The 15,609-nt window shown below is 48.2% G+C and overlaps 1 protein-coding gene across 1 annotated transcript; it reads right to left on the bottom strand.

Annotated features, from left to right (window-relative positions):
• Nucleotides 1-2,997: 2,997 nt before the first annotated feature.
• Nucleotides 2,998-15,069, bottom strand: ZNF319 (zinc finger protein 319). Its single transcript, XM_068261552.1, has 2 exons — nt 14,976-15,069; nt 2,998-5,153 (listed from the first exon to the last, which is right to left on the bottom strand). The coding sequence occupies exon 2, from the start codon at nt 5,014-5,016 to the stop codon at nt 3,352-3,354; it is 1,665 nt and encodes a 554-aa protein (XP_068117653.1). The 5' UTR covers nt 5,017-5,153; nt 14,976-15,069; the 3' UTR covers nt 2,998-3,351.
• Nucleotides 15,070-15,609: the final 540 nt, after the last annotated feature.

Raw genomic sequence — 15,609 nt, 5'->3', positions numbered from 1 at the left:
ATGGGGTCCCTGCACTGTACACTAGTCTCTGTAGAATGGGGTCCCTGCACTGTACACTAGTCTCTGTAGAATGGGGTCCCTGCACTGTACACTAGTCTCTGTAGAATGGGGTTCCTGCACTGTACGCTGGTGTATAATAAGGAAGTCCTACCCTATAGAGTCTAGTCTCCACAACAAAAGAACACAACCCATATTGTCATGATATTCTGGGAATAATTTTGAAAGCCCTGCAACATACAGACATAACATTACTCTATTCACAATATGACATTCTCTATTCAGAAGAGAGAGACATGAGCCATAGAACCCTAATTCACGTACCACACAATAGATTTACTCTTTCAGGATGCTGCTGTCTCCTCTATGGTGGCTTATTTCATAGTTACAGTGCTGACCATAATTATTTATACCCCTGGCAAATTTTGACTTGAAGGACATCCGAGGCGACATGATGAGATGGAAATTTGTATGTACAGTGCCTAGCAGACAAATTACTAGGCTGTGTTCCTTTTTTCTTTCTCTGCCTAAAAGAGTTAAATATCAAGTATGAAACTGTCAGTTTCTGTCAGGGTCGGGGCTGGGTCGGACTATAAGTTATCCCTCACTGATAAGGAATTACAGCCATAAAACACTTTCCTGTCAGTAAATGGCTTCTGAGAGCGGAAAAGAGATAAAAAGGGTCAATAATTCATAGATTTTTGCTCTGGCATACTTTAATGAATGTGTCATTGAGCAGAGACAATGAAACAGTAAAAACTTAAAAACTAGATTCAATTATAAAATAAAACTGTGATACCTAAAAAAGTCATTTTTAGGAGAAGGGGGATGGATATAGATAGATGTCTTTTAGGCCTCTTGCACACTGCAAGCGATTCAGATTCCGCTTTTTAATCGGTTTTTACATCCGATTCCGATTTGCAGTTTGCTCCCTGCACACTGCAAATCGGAATCTGAATCGGATGTAAAAAAAACGATTAAAAAGCGGAATCGGAATCGCTTGCAGTGTGCAAGAGGCATGAAAGTTACTTTTATTCAACCAGCAAGCCATTTTTTGATGGGAAATGACATAGGTGTCTCCCAAAAGATAATAAGACCGTGTACAAGAGGCATCATTGTGGAAAAAAATTGTCAGCTTTTATTTACCTTTAAGTAAAAAGTGTCCGGTCCAAAACTATTCATACCCTTCACAAACTGTCACAGTCTGTGGGAAAATCCAAAGTTCTATACCATTCCAAATAGTCCAAGCTGTTCTAAAGCATCCTAATTATCCTGATTCTTTGGGAACAGCTGTTTTTAATCAACTAAACAGGTGAAAAACAGCAGCTCTCTGCATGTGGTTTGTGGACAGTCATGGCTAAGACAGAGGAGCTCAGTGAGGGCCTATGGCTGCGCATTGTGGCTGCTCACAAGTCAGGAAAGGGCTACAAGGCCATTTCTAAATGTTTTCAAGTACCAATGGCTACAGTGCAAAGTATTATTAAAAAATACAAGATGTTCCGTGTGGAAAATCTTAGTGGACATGGTCGGAAGCCAAAAGTGACACCTGTGCTGGCCAGGAGGATAGTGAGAGAGGTGATAAAGAATCCAAGGATCACCACCAAGGCCATCCTGGTGAATCTGGGCTCTGTTGGTGGCAATGTCTGAAGGCTGACAATCCAATGGACACTGTACACTGCTGGGTTCCACGGATGCAGACCAAGGAGGCTGCCACTTCTCCAGATAAGGCACACAAAAGCTCGCTTGGCCCTTGCAAATGCTCATCTGGACAAAGAAGAAGATTTGTGGCCTTCTGTGTTATGGTCAGATGAAACAAAAATTGAATTGTTTGGTCACAATGATGTTTCCTTTATTTGACGTAAAAAAAGGAGAAGCCTTCAACCCAAAGAACACCATCCCCACTGTCAAACATGGTGGGGGGAACCTAATGCTTTGGGGGTGTTTTTAAGCCAATGGACCAGGGAACCTAATCACAGTAAACGGCACCATGAAAACAGAGCAATACATGAGGATTCTCAATGAGAATCAGGCAGTCTGCAGAGAAACTTGGCCTTGGGCACCAGTGGGCATTTCAGCATGACAATGACCCAAAACACACAGCAAAAGTGGTGAAGAAATGGTTAGCAGACAACAACATTGTTTTTGAGTGGCCCAGCCAGAGTCCAGACTTGAATCTGAGGAGGGGGGCTAAAGATCAGAGAGATGGCAAGAAGACCCTTAAAGTGAATGGGAACCGCATTTTTTAAAAAAATGAAGCAAATACTTACCTAAGGAGAGGGAAGGCTCTGGGTTGTATAGAGTCTTCCATCTCCTCTCTCGGTGCCCTCTATCCTGTGCTGGCTCCCCCCCCCCCCCCGTTTCAATCCCCCGCCAAAAGGGTATTTGGAAGTCTTCGGGAGCCGTGTCCTCCCGAAGACGTGCGGCTCCATACTGCACAGGCGTGAGCGTGCAAGAGAGCGTGCTTGCGCAGGCGCAGTACAGGGCCGCCCTTCTTCAGGAGCACTCGGGCTCCCTGAAGACTTCTGAAGCCTCCTCCGGCCGGGTAAAGCAGTATTTGACTAAATTAGTGAAACACTGCTACCGGGCGAGTCAGCACCGGAACGCGGGGACCAGGAGAGGAGCCAGAAGGCTCTATAGGACCCAGAGCCCTCCCTCTCCTTGGGTAAGTATCTCTCATTTTTTTAAATGCGGTTCCCATTCACTTTAAAACCTGAAAGATTTGGAGTTAATTGCTAAAGATGAATAGGCAAAAATACCTGTGGAGACATTCAAAAAGCTGGTCTGCAATTATAGGAAGTGTTTGATTGCTGTAATAGCCAATAAAGGCTTTTCTATTGATTATTGTGAAGGGTATGAATAATTTTGGACGGGACACTTTTTGCTCAAATGTAAATAAAGGCTGAGAAATGTTTTTTTCCCCACAATAATTCCTCTTGTACACGGTCTTATTATCTTTCGGGAGATACCTATGCCATTTCCTGTCAAAAAATTACTTGCTGGTTGAATAAAAGTAACTTTAATTCAAAATTTGCCAGGGGTATGAATAATTATGGGCAGCACTGTAAAAGTCATAAAACACAGTTTTCTGCCCTTACATTGACTTACGCACTGTCCCTTTAAACATGTTTTTATTACAGGGTCACATGGACAGATGTATAAATTGCTGATTGGACACGAGGCAGGGATGGGTTATTGGTAATGCTAAAAGATTCTAATTCCGGAAAGGGGGGAGGGGGGGTAAAGTGAAAGACAGTCCTGCTAACATGAGTAGTCCAAAGAGGGGCGTGTAATAAATGGCAGATGGTCCTGAGCAGACTCCACCTCAGCCAGTCCTAATTTCAGAAGGAGGTGGATTTACGGTAGACAGGCAGCCACTTGGAATGTACCATCCGCAGCGTGTTGTGTGCTGTGCTCCTGCAGTTGGCTCAGTTCGTGAAATCGCTCCCCGCACCACAGACACTTGTACTGCTGCTCCCGGTTGTGGACGCTTTGGTGTTTGTTGAGGTGTTCGCGCTGCTTGAAGCTTTTGTCGCACGACGGGCACTTGTAAGGTTTCTCCCCCGTGTGGACCCGCCGGTGCCGCTGCAGGTCCGACGCATATTTGAAACGTTTCTCGCAGTCTGAACATTTCAGCGGTTTGTCCCTGGTGGGGTCACAGCGGTGCTGCACGAATTCTGTGGAGGAAAAGAAGCGGCGCTCGCAAGCTTGGCACCGCAGCGGTTTCTCGGAGCAGTGCGCCGCTTGGTGTTTCTGCAGCGCGGAGGAACGCTTGTAGGTTTTGTGGCACACGCTGCACTGGAAAGGTCGGTCGGCGTTGCTCTGCCCGCACTTGTGCCTCAACAGCTCCTGCGACTGGCTGAAGCCCCGCTGGCAGCCGTTACACTTGAAGATACTCTCCGCGCCGTGCTGGGTGAACAGCACGCCCTTTTCGCACAGATTGCAGTTAGGGTCGTCGGTTTTATGCGTGCGTCGGTGTCTCATGAGCGCGTACTGCTGCTTGAAGCTCATCTGGCAGAGGTCACAGTGGAAGGGCCGCTCCTCGCTGTGCGTGCGTTCGTGCTGCCTCAGGTCGGACGGGCGGCGGAATGTTTTCTGACAGGCGCTGCACCGGAAGGGTCTCTCTCCAGCCGGTGTGCACGGATGCTGCATTAGCTGCGAAGACTCCTTAAATCGCAGCTGGCAGGTCTGGCACTGGAAAAGCTGCTCCCCGGCATGGGCGTACATGTGGCGCAGGAGGTGCGAGCGATGCTTGAAGCTTTTTTCGCACACAGTGCACTTGTACGGGCGCTCGGAGCTGTGCGTGCGTTTGTGGTGCACCAGGTGCGAGGACTGGCTGAAGCTCTTGTCACACAGCGTACATTTGTAGGGCTTCTCGCCGGTGTGAACCCGCTCGTGTCTGGAAAGTTCTGACAGGTGCTTGAAAGGCTTGTGGCACAGGGTACAGCTGAAGGGCCGGTCATGGGTAGGAGGAGGAAGAGCCAGCGGGGGCGGGGCTCCTGGTAAACAGGTTCTATCGGCCTCTGGGGACTTGTAGGTCTTTTCACAGATAGAGCACTTGAGGGCGCTGCCGTTGTGGGCGTTGTGATGTTGGGCCAGTGAGGTCAGTAGGGAGAAACCCATTTTGCACACGCCGCAAACAAACGGTTTTTGCTCCACCTGAGTGCACTGGTGCTCCAGGAGGTCTGTGGCCTGGTGGAAGATCTTCAGGCACTGGGTACACTGAAAAGAGCGGTCCTGGCTGGTGGGGGGCAGACACTGGTGGTCTTGCGGATTACTGAGGTGAGAAAGGTCATGGCCGCAGAGTCCACATTTGGGTTCGACGGGAGGTAAAGGCGGGTGTTGGACCGCCAGGTCTGGCTGCAGCAGAATACCGTAGACGGCACAGCCCAGGGGGTTCTCAGCAGCGCCAGGGTTGGGCATGCCATGTTCCCCTAGAGCGATGGGTTGCTGGGGCACCTGCTGTTGGGTGGGCTGCATGGTGGGCGGAGGAACCTGGGCGGGGGGCCAGGCCTCCGACATGCTGGGCGGGAGGAAGCAGGGCGTGGACACGAAAGGCTTCAGGATGTCGGAGTGTTTCTTCCCTCAGCAGAGCAGAATGTCACGCCATCTTCTGGCAGAGTACGGTGATGACACTACGCTGTCCTTCACAATGGGATCTGCAACAAGAATGAGAGATGGTGCGTGACTTTCACAATTAGGGGCTGTTCAAACTGTAAACTGTGCAAGAATGTTGCATGGTAACACTTGGGGTCGTTGTTACTATGCAAAATAACTGCAACACCATTCAGTGTAAAAGGAACCCGAGGTGTGAGACCTATGGAAGCTGCCATATTTATTTCCTTTTACACAATACCGGTTGCCTGGCAATCCTGCTGATCTTTCTTGTCAGTAGTGTCTGAATCGCACACCTGAAACAAGCATGCAGCTAATCTTGTCAGATTTGTCACAGACATTTGATCTGTATGCTTGTTCAGGAGCTATGGCTTTAAATATTAAGGTGGCCACTAATGATACAATTTGCTGACTGATCAATTCTTCGCATGAATAATCGAAAATGATCGTTTGGGACCACTAATGGACAAAAAAGTTTCCTAACCAATCCGATCAGATTGATGGGATTGAACCGAAATGCGGATCGATTTAATTAATCTGATCGGGTTGGTTGGGAGTTTTTTCTCCATTAGTGGTCCTAAACGATCATTTTCGATCGTTCATACCAAGAATTGTTTGTAATCGATCATTCAGCGTGTGTGTGTGTGTGTGTGTGTGTGTACAGTGTGTGTGTGTGTGTGTGTGTGTGTGTATGTACACAGTGTGTGTGTGTGTGTGTGTGTACACAGAGTGTGTGTGTGTGTGTGTGTGTACACAGAGTGTGTGTGTGTGTGTGTGTGTGTGTGTGTGTGTGTGTGTGTGTGTGTGTGTGTGTGTGTGTGTGTGTGTGTGTGTGTGTGTGTGTGTGTGTGTGTGTGTGTGTGTGTGTGTGTGTGTGTGTGTGTGTGTGTGTGTGTGTGTGTGTGTGTGTGTGTGTGTGTGTGTGTGTGTGTGTGTGTGTGTGTGTGTGTGTGTGTGTGTGTGTGTGTGTGTATAAACATGTCAGCCTCCGTATCCCTCTCACCTCAGGTTCCCTTTAATGCAACACATTTGTTATATTTTAAAGAGACTCTGTAACAAAATGTTCAGCCTTATTTCTTGTATCGTATAAGTTCCTATACCTGTTCTAATGTGCTCTGTCTTACTGCAGCCTTTTCTAGTTGCAGTGTCTGTGTAATATATCTAATTTTCTTTTCTTTGTCAAGCTTTGTCGACCCAGAGAGGAAGACACTGCCTTTGCTGTGATAGGGCGAAGTTATGCACGCCCCCTCCAGGCTCTGTGTGCTTTGTTTACTACTCGCAGACAGTGCTCTCTGAGGGGGAAGGGAGCTGCTTGTCTCATGCTAAGATCTGTGAGAATAAGATAATTCTCTATGTAATAAAAAACTGTATACTGTAACATGAGATATATACAAACATCACTTCCTGGTTAGCGGCCATGTTTTCGGTTTGTAAATACTGCCTAAAACTGGTGATTAAAAGCCAGGCTTGCGACTGGGAGCAGGGGAAACGGCAAAGAGGGGCCCAGGAGAACATAATGAATAGAATGGTATGCTTTTTATTGTAAGAATTTGAGAGTACAGATTCTCTTTAAGAGCAAATTTTTTTTTTTTTTTAAAAACTGCCGTTTGTGCCTTGAATGTAACACGTATGAGGCCCGTTGCCTGTCGGGGGTCAGGACAGGATCCCCCGGGCGATATTGCAGGGCCGAGGCTGTACAGACACGTTGCTAGCCTGCAGAGTTCTGTTGCTATGTGGAGGGAGGGCCAATGGAGTGAAGTCACAAGGTGGGCGGGGCGAGCAAGGAGAACTATACTCTTGTCCAAAATGATCCACTGGGCAGATCACTGGCCACGACGTCAGCCCTCCGACCCCCAGTAACAGAAGGTGTCAGTAGCCTGCAGGCTAGCGACGTGTCACCCAAGCGATTGAATCACAATCCCTGCCGGACGACATGCCTCAAACGTGTGCACAAGGCTTTGGGATACTCAATGTGCTTTCAGGGCTTACACCCACTACGGGCGCTTAGCCGCATTTAGCAAATCCCGGTAGTGCTGCGTTACCGCGATTCCTGGAGCGATCCCAAATTGGCTACTGTAGCCACTGATGTGATCGCTCGAACGCAATCAAAATTTAATGTGTTAGGGTGCGTACACACATCCAATTTTTATTGGGCAACGATTGGCCAACTTTATCCCTTCCATGTGGTATAAGAACTTAGCAACACAATCTGCTCATCGTATTCCAAGTCTGTTGGCCCCCACACTACATGGAAACGGTACTTGGATGTGGTTATAAACCCTAAAGACAAGTACAGTGTTCTCCCCAGAATTTTTTTTCCAGCCAGGTGGCATGAAAAAGCAGCCGGGTGGGATGAGATGAAAATGCAGGGCAACTCTGCTTTACAGCATAGGAGGAGGTGAGGAGGTGAGCCGATGACAGCCGGGTGGTCACCAAATCTAGCCGGGTGGAGCACCCAGCTAAAAGAGCCTGGGGAGAACACTGTAGTACACACTTTCAATTATGATTGGCCAACCACTGACCAATTTTACCTCCTTCATGTAGTATAAGAGTCAATAGATATTGAATACTATGAGCAGATTGTGTAGGTAATCCCTCATACTACATACAGGTGGTAAAATTGGTCAGTGATTGGCCAATCATAATTGAAAGTGTGTGCCAGGCTTGAATTAAACTGAAAAAAGGAAAACGATCTGGATCTATGTAATACATGCACACGCATTCAATGACTAATTGCACACATAGCAGAAATGCTGGCGTTGTGAAAAACGCTGTGTTTTTGCCGCTAATGGAAGTCGGCAGGCCGCAGGAAAAAAACGCATATGCATTTTGTATATGCAAACCGCAAACACATTAAAATGCACTCAAAATGCTTGTAAAACGCATCTGCGGTAAAAAAAAACAAAAAACAGCAAACGCAGCAAAAACGCACACAACATACAATGAAACATAAACATAGAACGCAGCCATTCGTGTTATGTGTGCACCCGGCCTCGATGTAGTACGACAGCTTACCTACACAAACGGCTCATAGCATTCAAAATCTGAGAGCCCTCATGGAGGTGGGAAAATTGGCCAATGAGAATTGTATGTGTATGCACCCTATGTCATGTTGCTTTAAGTACCCTTTAAAGAGAACCCGAGGTGGGTTCTAAGAATGCTATCAGCACACAGAGGCTGGGTCTGCGTATAATGCCCAGCCTCTGTTGCTATACTGCTCCCCCCAGGCCCCCCCTGCGCTCTGCTTGCACCCCATAAATCAAATGCCGTCCTAGCGACATGCAGCGTGTCGAAGATGGCTGTTTACCTTTGCCAGTGTCAGTATCGCCGCTCCCCCGCCTCCTCCATAGCGCAGCTCCCCGCCTGCGTCTCTTCCCTCCAATCAGCGGGGAGGGAAGGGACGCAGACGGGGAGCGGCGACAGAGGAGGCGGGGGAACGGCGAGACGGACACATCCAGATGTAAACAGTTGGCTAGCGATGTCGCTAGCGCGGCGGTTTGATTTATGGGGACAGCAGAGCGCAGGAGAGGCCTGGGGGGAGCAGTATAGCAACAGAGGCTGGGCATTATATGTAGATCCAGCCTCTGTGTGCTGACAACATTCTTAGAACCCACCTCGGGTTCTCTTTAACCACCCTGGCGTTCTGATTAAATCGCCAGGGTGGCTGCGGGAGGGTTTTTTTTAAATAAAAAAAAAACTATTTCATGCAGCCAACTGAAAGTTGGCTGCATGAAAGCCCACTAGAGGGCGCTCCGGAGGCGATCTTCCGATCGCCTCCGGCGCCCAGAATAAACAAGGAAGGCCGCAATGAGCGGCCTTCCTTGTTTTGCTTATATCGTCGCCATAGCGACGAGCGGAGTGACGTCATCGACGTCAGCCGACGTCCTGACGTCAGCCGCCTCCGATCCAGCCCTTAGCGCTGGCCGGAACTTTTTGTTCCGGCTACGCTGGGCTCAGGCGGCTAGGGGGGCCCTCTTTCGCCGCTGCTCGCGGCGAATCGCCGCAGAGCGGCGGCGATCAGGCAGCACACGCGGCTGGCAAAGTGCCGGCTGCGTGTGCTGCTTTTTATTTCGTTAAAATCGGCCCAGCAGGGCCTGAGCGGCAGCCGCTGGCGGTGTTGGACGAGCTGAGCTCGTCCAGACCGCTCAGCTGGTTAATGTGTGAGTCCCTCGTTGTCATCCTGCGGTCTGCCGTTCAGCCCTGGTAACTGGCTCAGTCACGTCTGTCTGGGTCTTCTGCGCATGCGCGGACCTCCCCTGTGCAGTAGAGCCACACTGGACCTGACTGAGCCAGTTACCAGGGCTTACCACAGCTGAACGGCAGACCTCGAGAGGACACAGAGGGACTCACACATGCTTATGGGGCTGGAGGAAGCAGCGGGTAAGTACTGTATCTATTATTTAGTTTCCGTGGTCTCTGTTTTTTTTTTTAAATAACAATTGCTTTAAAGCAGGGGTGCCCAATAGGTCGATCGCGATCTACCGGTAGATCGCCACCGCCTGATCGGTAGATCGCGGCCTCTTGGCCGCGTCCCATTGAATTTAGCAGCCAGTAGCTGTATAACGCAGTTTCTGCTGCTGGCCACTGGAGGAGAGAGCCTGGCCAATCAGGAGAGGGGAGGAGAGAGCCTGGCCAATCAGGGGAGAAGAGGCGCGCAGCCAATCAGGAGAGGAGAGGAGCGGCGCGCAGCCAATCAGGGGAGGAGAGGCGCGCAGCCAATCGGGAGGAGAGGCGCGCAGCCAATCGGGACTCGGAGAGGCGGAAAACTTCAGAGTTCCGACTCCACTCACGCTGCCCACCGGAGCCAGGCCTGAAGACCTGGACGCCACCGCGGGAAGACATCGGCCCTATACCCAGGTAACCTATACTGAAGGGACCTATACCCGGCTAACCTATACTGAAGGGACCTATACCCGGCTAACCTATACTGAAGGGACCTATACCCGGCTAACCTATACTGAAGGGACCTATACCCAGGTAACCTATACTGAAGGGACCTATACCCGGCTAAACTATACTGAAGGCACATATACCCGGCTAATCTATACTGAGGGGACCTATACCTAACTACATTTCCGGGGGGGGGGGGGGGGGTGCATTTGAAACATTGGTAGATCTCCTGGCCTCAGCGAATTTTAAAGTAGCTCGCGAGCCGAAAAAGTGTGGGCACCCCTGCCCTAGGCAATGTAACTGTGGGTACATGTATGAGTGATGTGCAGGTACTCTGCAGGAGAATGAGGCGATTCTTCCTCTATTACACATTCTTCATGTACAATCTGAACATGGGTCAGGCCCCAGGCAATGTAAGGCCTCATTTCCACGAACTGTTAGGCAGTGAAATGCCTCTCGAACTTTCACAGCTGCCTGGTAACTGCTTGTTCCTGCATAACTGCTTACTGCTACCTGGTAACTGCTTGCTGAGCACACAGCTCAACAGTTCGTGGAAAGGAGGCCTAACTGTGGGTACATGTAAGAATGATGTGCATGTACTCTACAGGGGAATGAGGAGATTCTTCCTCTATTACACATTCTTCATGCACAATCTGAACATGGATCAGGCCCTAGGCAATGTAACTGTGGGTACATGTAAGAGTGATGTGCAGGTACTCTGCAGGGGAATGAGGAGATTCTTCCTCTATTACACATTCTTCATGCACAATCTGAACATCTATCAGGTCCTAGGCAATGTAACTGTGGGTACATGTAAGAGTGATGTGCAGGTACTCAGAGGAAGAATTGCCTCATTCTCCTGCAATTACACATTCTTCCTGCACAATCTAAACATGGATCAGGCCCTAGGCAATGTAACTGTGGGTACATGTAAGAGTGATGTGCAGGTACTCTGCAGGAGAATGAGAGAATGAGGAGATTCTTGCTCTATTACACATTCTTCATGCACAATCTGAACCAGGTTTATGGATGACAGACAACACCTCTGTGTTCAATGTGCACAAAATTCTCAGTGGATTCCCTGCAGCTCTGTGGGGAGTGCATATGTAGAGTATAGTACTACTGTGTAGCAAAGTAAACCTGAGACAGATATAATTTAAGTTTTATACATACCTGGGGCTTCCTCCAGCCCCCTTCAGGCTAATCAGTCCCTCGCTGTCCTCCTCCGCCACCTGGATCTTCTGCTATGAGTCCAGGTACTTGAGCCAGTCTGGTGTAGTGCGCATGCACACACTCCGCCGCCTGGAGCGTACTACACCTGCACAGCACTGTTGCGCAGGTGCAGAATGCCCCTGGCTGTAGGAGCAGCAAACGGCCGTACTGCGCTGACTGGCTGAATTACCGGGACTCATAGCAGAAGATCCAGGTGGTGGAGGTGGACAGCAAGGGACTGATTAGCCTGAAGGGGGCTGGAGGAAGCCCCATGTATGTATAAAACTTTTTTTTCATCCTTCTCAGGTCCCATTTAATTCGTAGTCACTAAACCAAATTTTAACAACATATCAAATTATTTGATTTCATCAGCAAAGGGAGTGCATACATTTGCATAAATCAGCATCAACGCAGAATTATTTCCATCTCATTGACCATCTCTACTAGTGACACAGCTACACATCAGGCTTTATTCTTACAGCATAGATGTTATTTAGTATATATAAGAGATTCTTGTGTACACATCATATATACAGTCACAATCAGATGTGTATATATGACTTTAAAAATATGGTGACTGCAGCACAAGTAACTAATTTTTTATTGGTTTATTTTATTTTTGTGGACTGAACACAGCTATTACTGTATGTATAAATTATTTATGATGACTATTATCTGAGAAATAGAACATTTTATCATATTTTCTATTTTAATTACAGTTTAAATTCGTTAGGAGTCGGAGTCGGTGCATTTTTTCCCCGACTCCGACTCCAGGCACCCAAAATTGCTCAGACTCAGATGCCCTGGTATTTAGTTGGCAACGCTGCCACGTTATGTGTATTTTATAGGAAACGCTGCCACGTTATGTGTATTTTATAGGAAACGCTGCCACGTTATGTGTATTTTATAGGAAACGCTGCCACGTTATGTGTATTTTATAGGAAACGCTGCCATGTTATGTGGCTGCTGCCATTTTGCGATACACTATTCTGGTCCGGCCCCTCGGTTAAACTTGAGAACCCCATGTTGCCCTTGAGTCAAAAAGTTTGCCCACCCCTGGTCTACATAGCATGTGACCAGAGCATAATATCGGGGGTTACAGTGGGGAGGTAGTGAGAAACTCCTGATCTCAACTCATTCTGTGCATAAAGCAGACCTGCCCAAAGAATCCATTGCATTAAAACCTCACCTTCACCATGGACAATAACAAAGAGCTGCTGAGCAACATATTTATTTCCTTTTAAAGGGAAGGTTCAGGGAGGGTGGGTAAAAAATAAAAATCAATTTCCACTTACCTGGGGCTTCCTCCAGCCCGTGGCAGGCAGGAGGTGCCCTCGCCGCCGCTCCGCAGGCTCCCGGTGGCCGACCCGACCTGGCCAGGCCGGCTGCCAGGTCGGGCTCTTCTGCGCTCCAAGGCCCGGAACTTCTGCGTCCCACGCCGGCGCGCTGACGTCATCGGATGTCCTCCGGGCTCTACTGCGCAGGCGCAGTAGTTCTGCGCCTGCGCAGTAGAGCCCGGAGGACGTCCGATGACGTCAGCGCGCCGGCGTGGGACGCAGAAGTTCTGGGCTGGAGGAAGCCCCAGGTAAGTGGAAATTGATTTTTATTTTTTACCCACCCTCCCTGAACCTTCCCTTTAAACAATGCAGATTCCTGGCTGTCCTGCTGATCCTCTGTCTCTTATACTTTAAGTCACAGCCCCTGAACAAGCATGCAGATCAGAGGTCTATGACAAATCTGACAAGATTAGCTGCATGCTTGTTTCAGGTGTGTGATTTAGACCCTAGTGACCAGAAAGATCAGCAGTATGCCAGGCAACCGGTATGGTTTAAAAGGAAATAAATATGGCAGCTTTTACAGATCTCACACCTCAGGATCTTTTTAAGATGTAGTTGGCTGCCTCTACTTTTTGAGAAAGCGAAGGAATGCCAATTATGAAGCCTAAAACCTACTTGCAGTGGTTTTGCCAGTGTTTTGGCAAAAGGCAAAATTGCCGCAAAACGGTTTTGGCGATTTTTTTTGGGTGTGTGTATCGGAGCAGTGCTTTTCAGCGCTGCTAGATTTGGGCGCAGCCACACCTCCATAGACCACAATACGAATCATTCCTATTGCAGCGCTCAGTGAGTAACGTCGGTGCTGTCAGAAGACGGAGCCGAGGTTGCTTAAAAACATAATAATTCGCCCTCCAGCAATCGCTGGAAGCCAAATTATTTCATTCCCCCACTATCCATGGCGGCCTGGAGGGGGAATAGTAATTACTGCCGCCTGGACTTGTGCAGAAGCAGGATCAGCTATATACCAATGTTTCCTGCGCCCAAGTCTACCGGCGCCGATTTCAAATGTACTTGTGTGTATACTGTATATATACATATTGGGTATACAAGGGGAGGTGTATATATAGTGAATACAGGGAAAGGTATATGTAGTATATAAAGTGTGTACAGGGAGAAGTATATACAGGGGGAGATATACATGGTATACAGCAGGGGAGTTATACGTAGTATATACAGTGTATACAAGAGAAGGTATATGTATTATAGTGTATACAGAATGAGGTATATGTATTATATAAAGAGTATACAGGGGGTATATGAAGTACACAGATACAGAGAGGTGTATATAGATACAGGGAGGTGTATGTAGTATATACAGGGGAAGGTATATGTAGTATATACAGGGGAAGGTATATGTAGTGTATATAGATACAAGGCAGAGCATGTAGAGTGTATACAGGAGGGGTATGTATATGTAGTGCACAGATAGAGGTGTATATAGTGTATACAGGGGAGATGTGTGTCTATACAGATATATAGCGTATACAGGAGGGGTATGTATATGTAGTGCACAGATAGAGGTGTATATAGTGTATACAGGGGAGATGTGTGTCTATACAGATATATAGCGTATACAGGAGGGGTATGTATATGTAGTGCACAGATAGAGGTGTATATAGTGTATACAGGGGAGATGTGTGTCTATACAGATACAGGGCAGAGTGTATACAGGGGGGGGGGGTGTATATGTAGTACACAGATAGAGGTGTATATAGTGTATACAGGGGAGATGTGTGTCTATACAGATATATAGTGTATACAGGAGGGGTATGTATATGTAGTACACAGATAGAGGTGTATATAGATACAGGGAGGTGTATGTATAGGGTATACAGGGGGAGGTATATGAAGTGTATACAGGAGGGGTATGTATATGTAGTACACAGATACAGAGAGGTGTATATAGTGTATACAGGGGAGATGTGTGTCTATACAGATATATAGCGTATACAGGAGGGGTATGTATATGTAGTACACAGATAGAGGTGTATATAGTGTATACAGGGGAGATGTGTGTCTATACAGATACAGGGCAGAGTGTATACAGGGGGGGGGGGTGTATATGTAGTACACAGATAGCGGTGTATATAGTGTATACAGGGGGAGATGTGTGTCTATACAGATATATAGTGTATACAGGAGGGGTATGTATATGTAGTACACAGATAGAGGTGTATATAGATACAGGGAGGTGTATGTATAGGGTATACAGGGGGAGGTATATGAAGTGTATAGTGTATACAGGAGGGGTATGTATATGTAGTACACAGATACAGAGAGGTGTATATAGTGTATACAGGGGGAAATGTAGTATTATATACAGAGGGAGGGGCGCCGCACACACTCCCCGGGCCGCCATGTGAGCGGCGCATCCCCCGCGGCGGGGTGTCAGCACAGATCTCCCCGGGAGAGCCCCGCACCGCCCCTTACCTGCCGCCCGGCCTGCACACCCGACATCCGTCCTCTTCCCGGGGGAGGAGCCTGGCGCCGCACCGCCCCCTGCCGGGCAATGCGGGTCACACAGCCGGAAACACGCGCGCCGTGCTCATCCCCCTGAGCTGCCGGGTCACTGCGGATCATCACCGGCCCGAGGGGGGGGGGGGAGACCTGCCCTGATGCCCCTCATAGTGACTGATCATTCAATAACTCCCATCATCCATCACTGCCTCATCCATAATACTGATCACTCCCATCATCACCTTATCAATAACTCCCATCATCTTCACTAATAACCCCCATCCTCCTCCTCCTCATTACTAACACTGATCACTCCTATCATCCTCATCAATAACTCCCATCATCCATCACCTGATCAATAACCCCCATCACCGCCTCATCTATAACTCCCATCATCTTCATCATCTATAACTCCCATCATCCTCATCCCTGATAATACCCATAATCCTCATTACTAACACTGATCACCCCCATCATCCTCCCCCTCACTAATAACCCCAATCATCCATCACCTCATCAATCACTCCCATCATCCTCCCTAATGATACCCATCATTCATCACCTCATCAATAACACTGATCACTCCCATCATCCTCCCTAATGATAC

Source organism: Hyperolius riggenbachi, chromosome 11 (assembly GCF_040937935.1).
Source record: "Hyperolius riggenbachi isolate aHypRig1 chromosome 11, aHypRig1.pri, whole genome shotgun sequence".
Taxonomy (NCBI): domain Eukaryota; kingdom Metazoa; phylum Chordata; class Amphibia; order Anura; family Hyperoliidae; genus Hyperolius; species Hyperolius riggenbachi.
The sequence above is the reverse complement of the archived record's forward strand: the minus strand, read 5'-3'. Positions and strand labels throughout refer to the sequence as shown.

What these genes read in the sequence shown, in the direction of transcription:
- ZNF319 (XM_068261552.1), bottom strand. Translation starts at nt 5,016, where the DNA reads ATGTCGGAGGCCTGGCCCCCCGCCCAGGTTCCTCCGCCCACCATGCAG.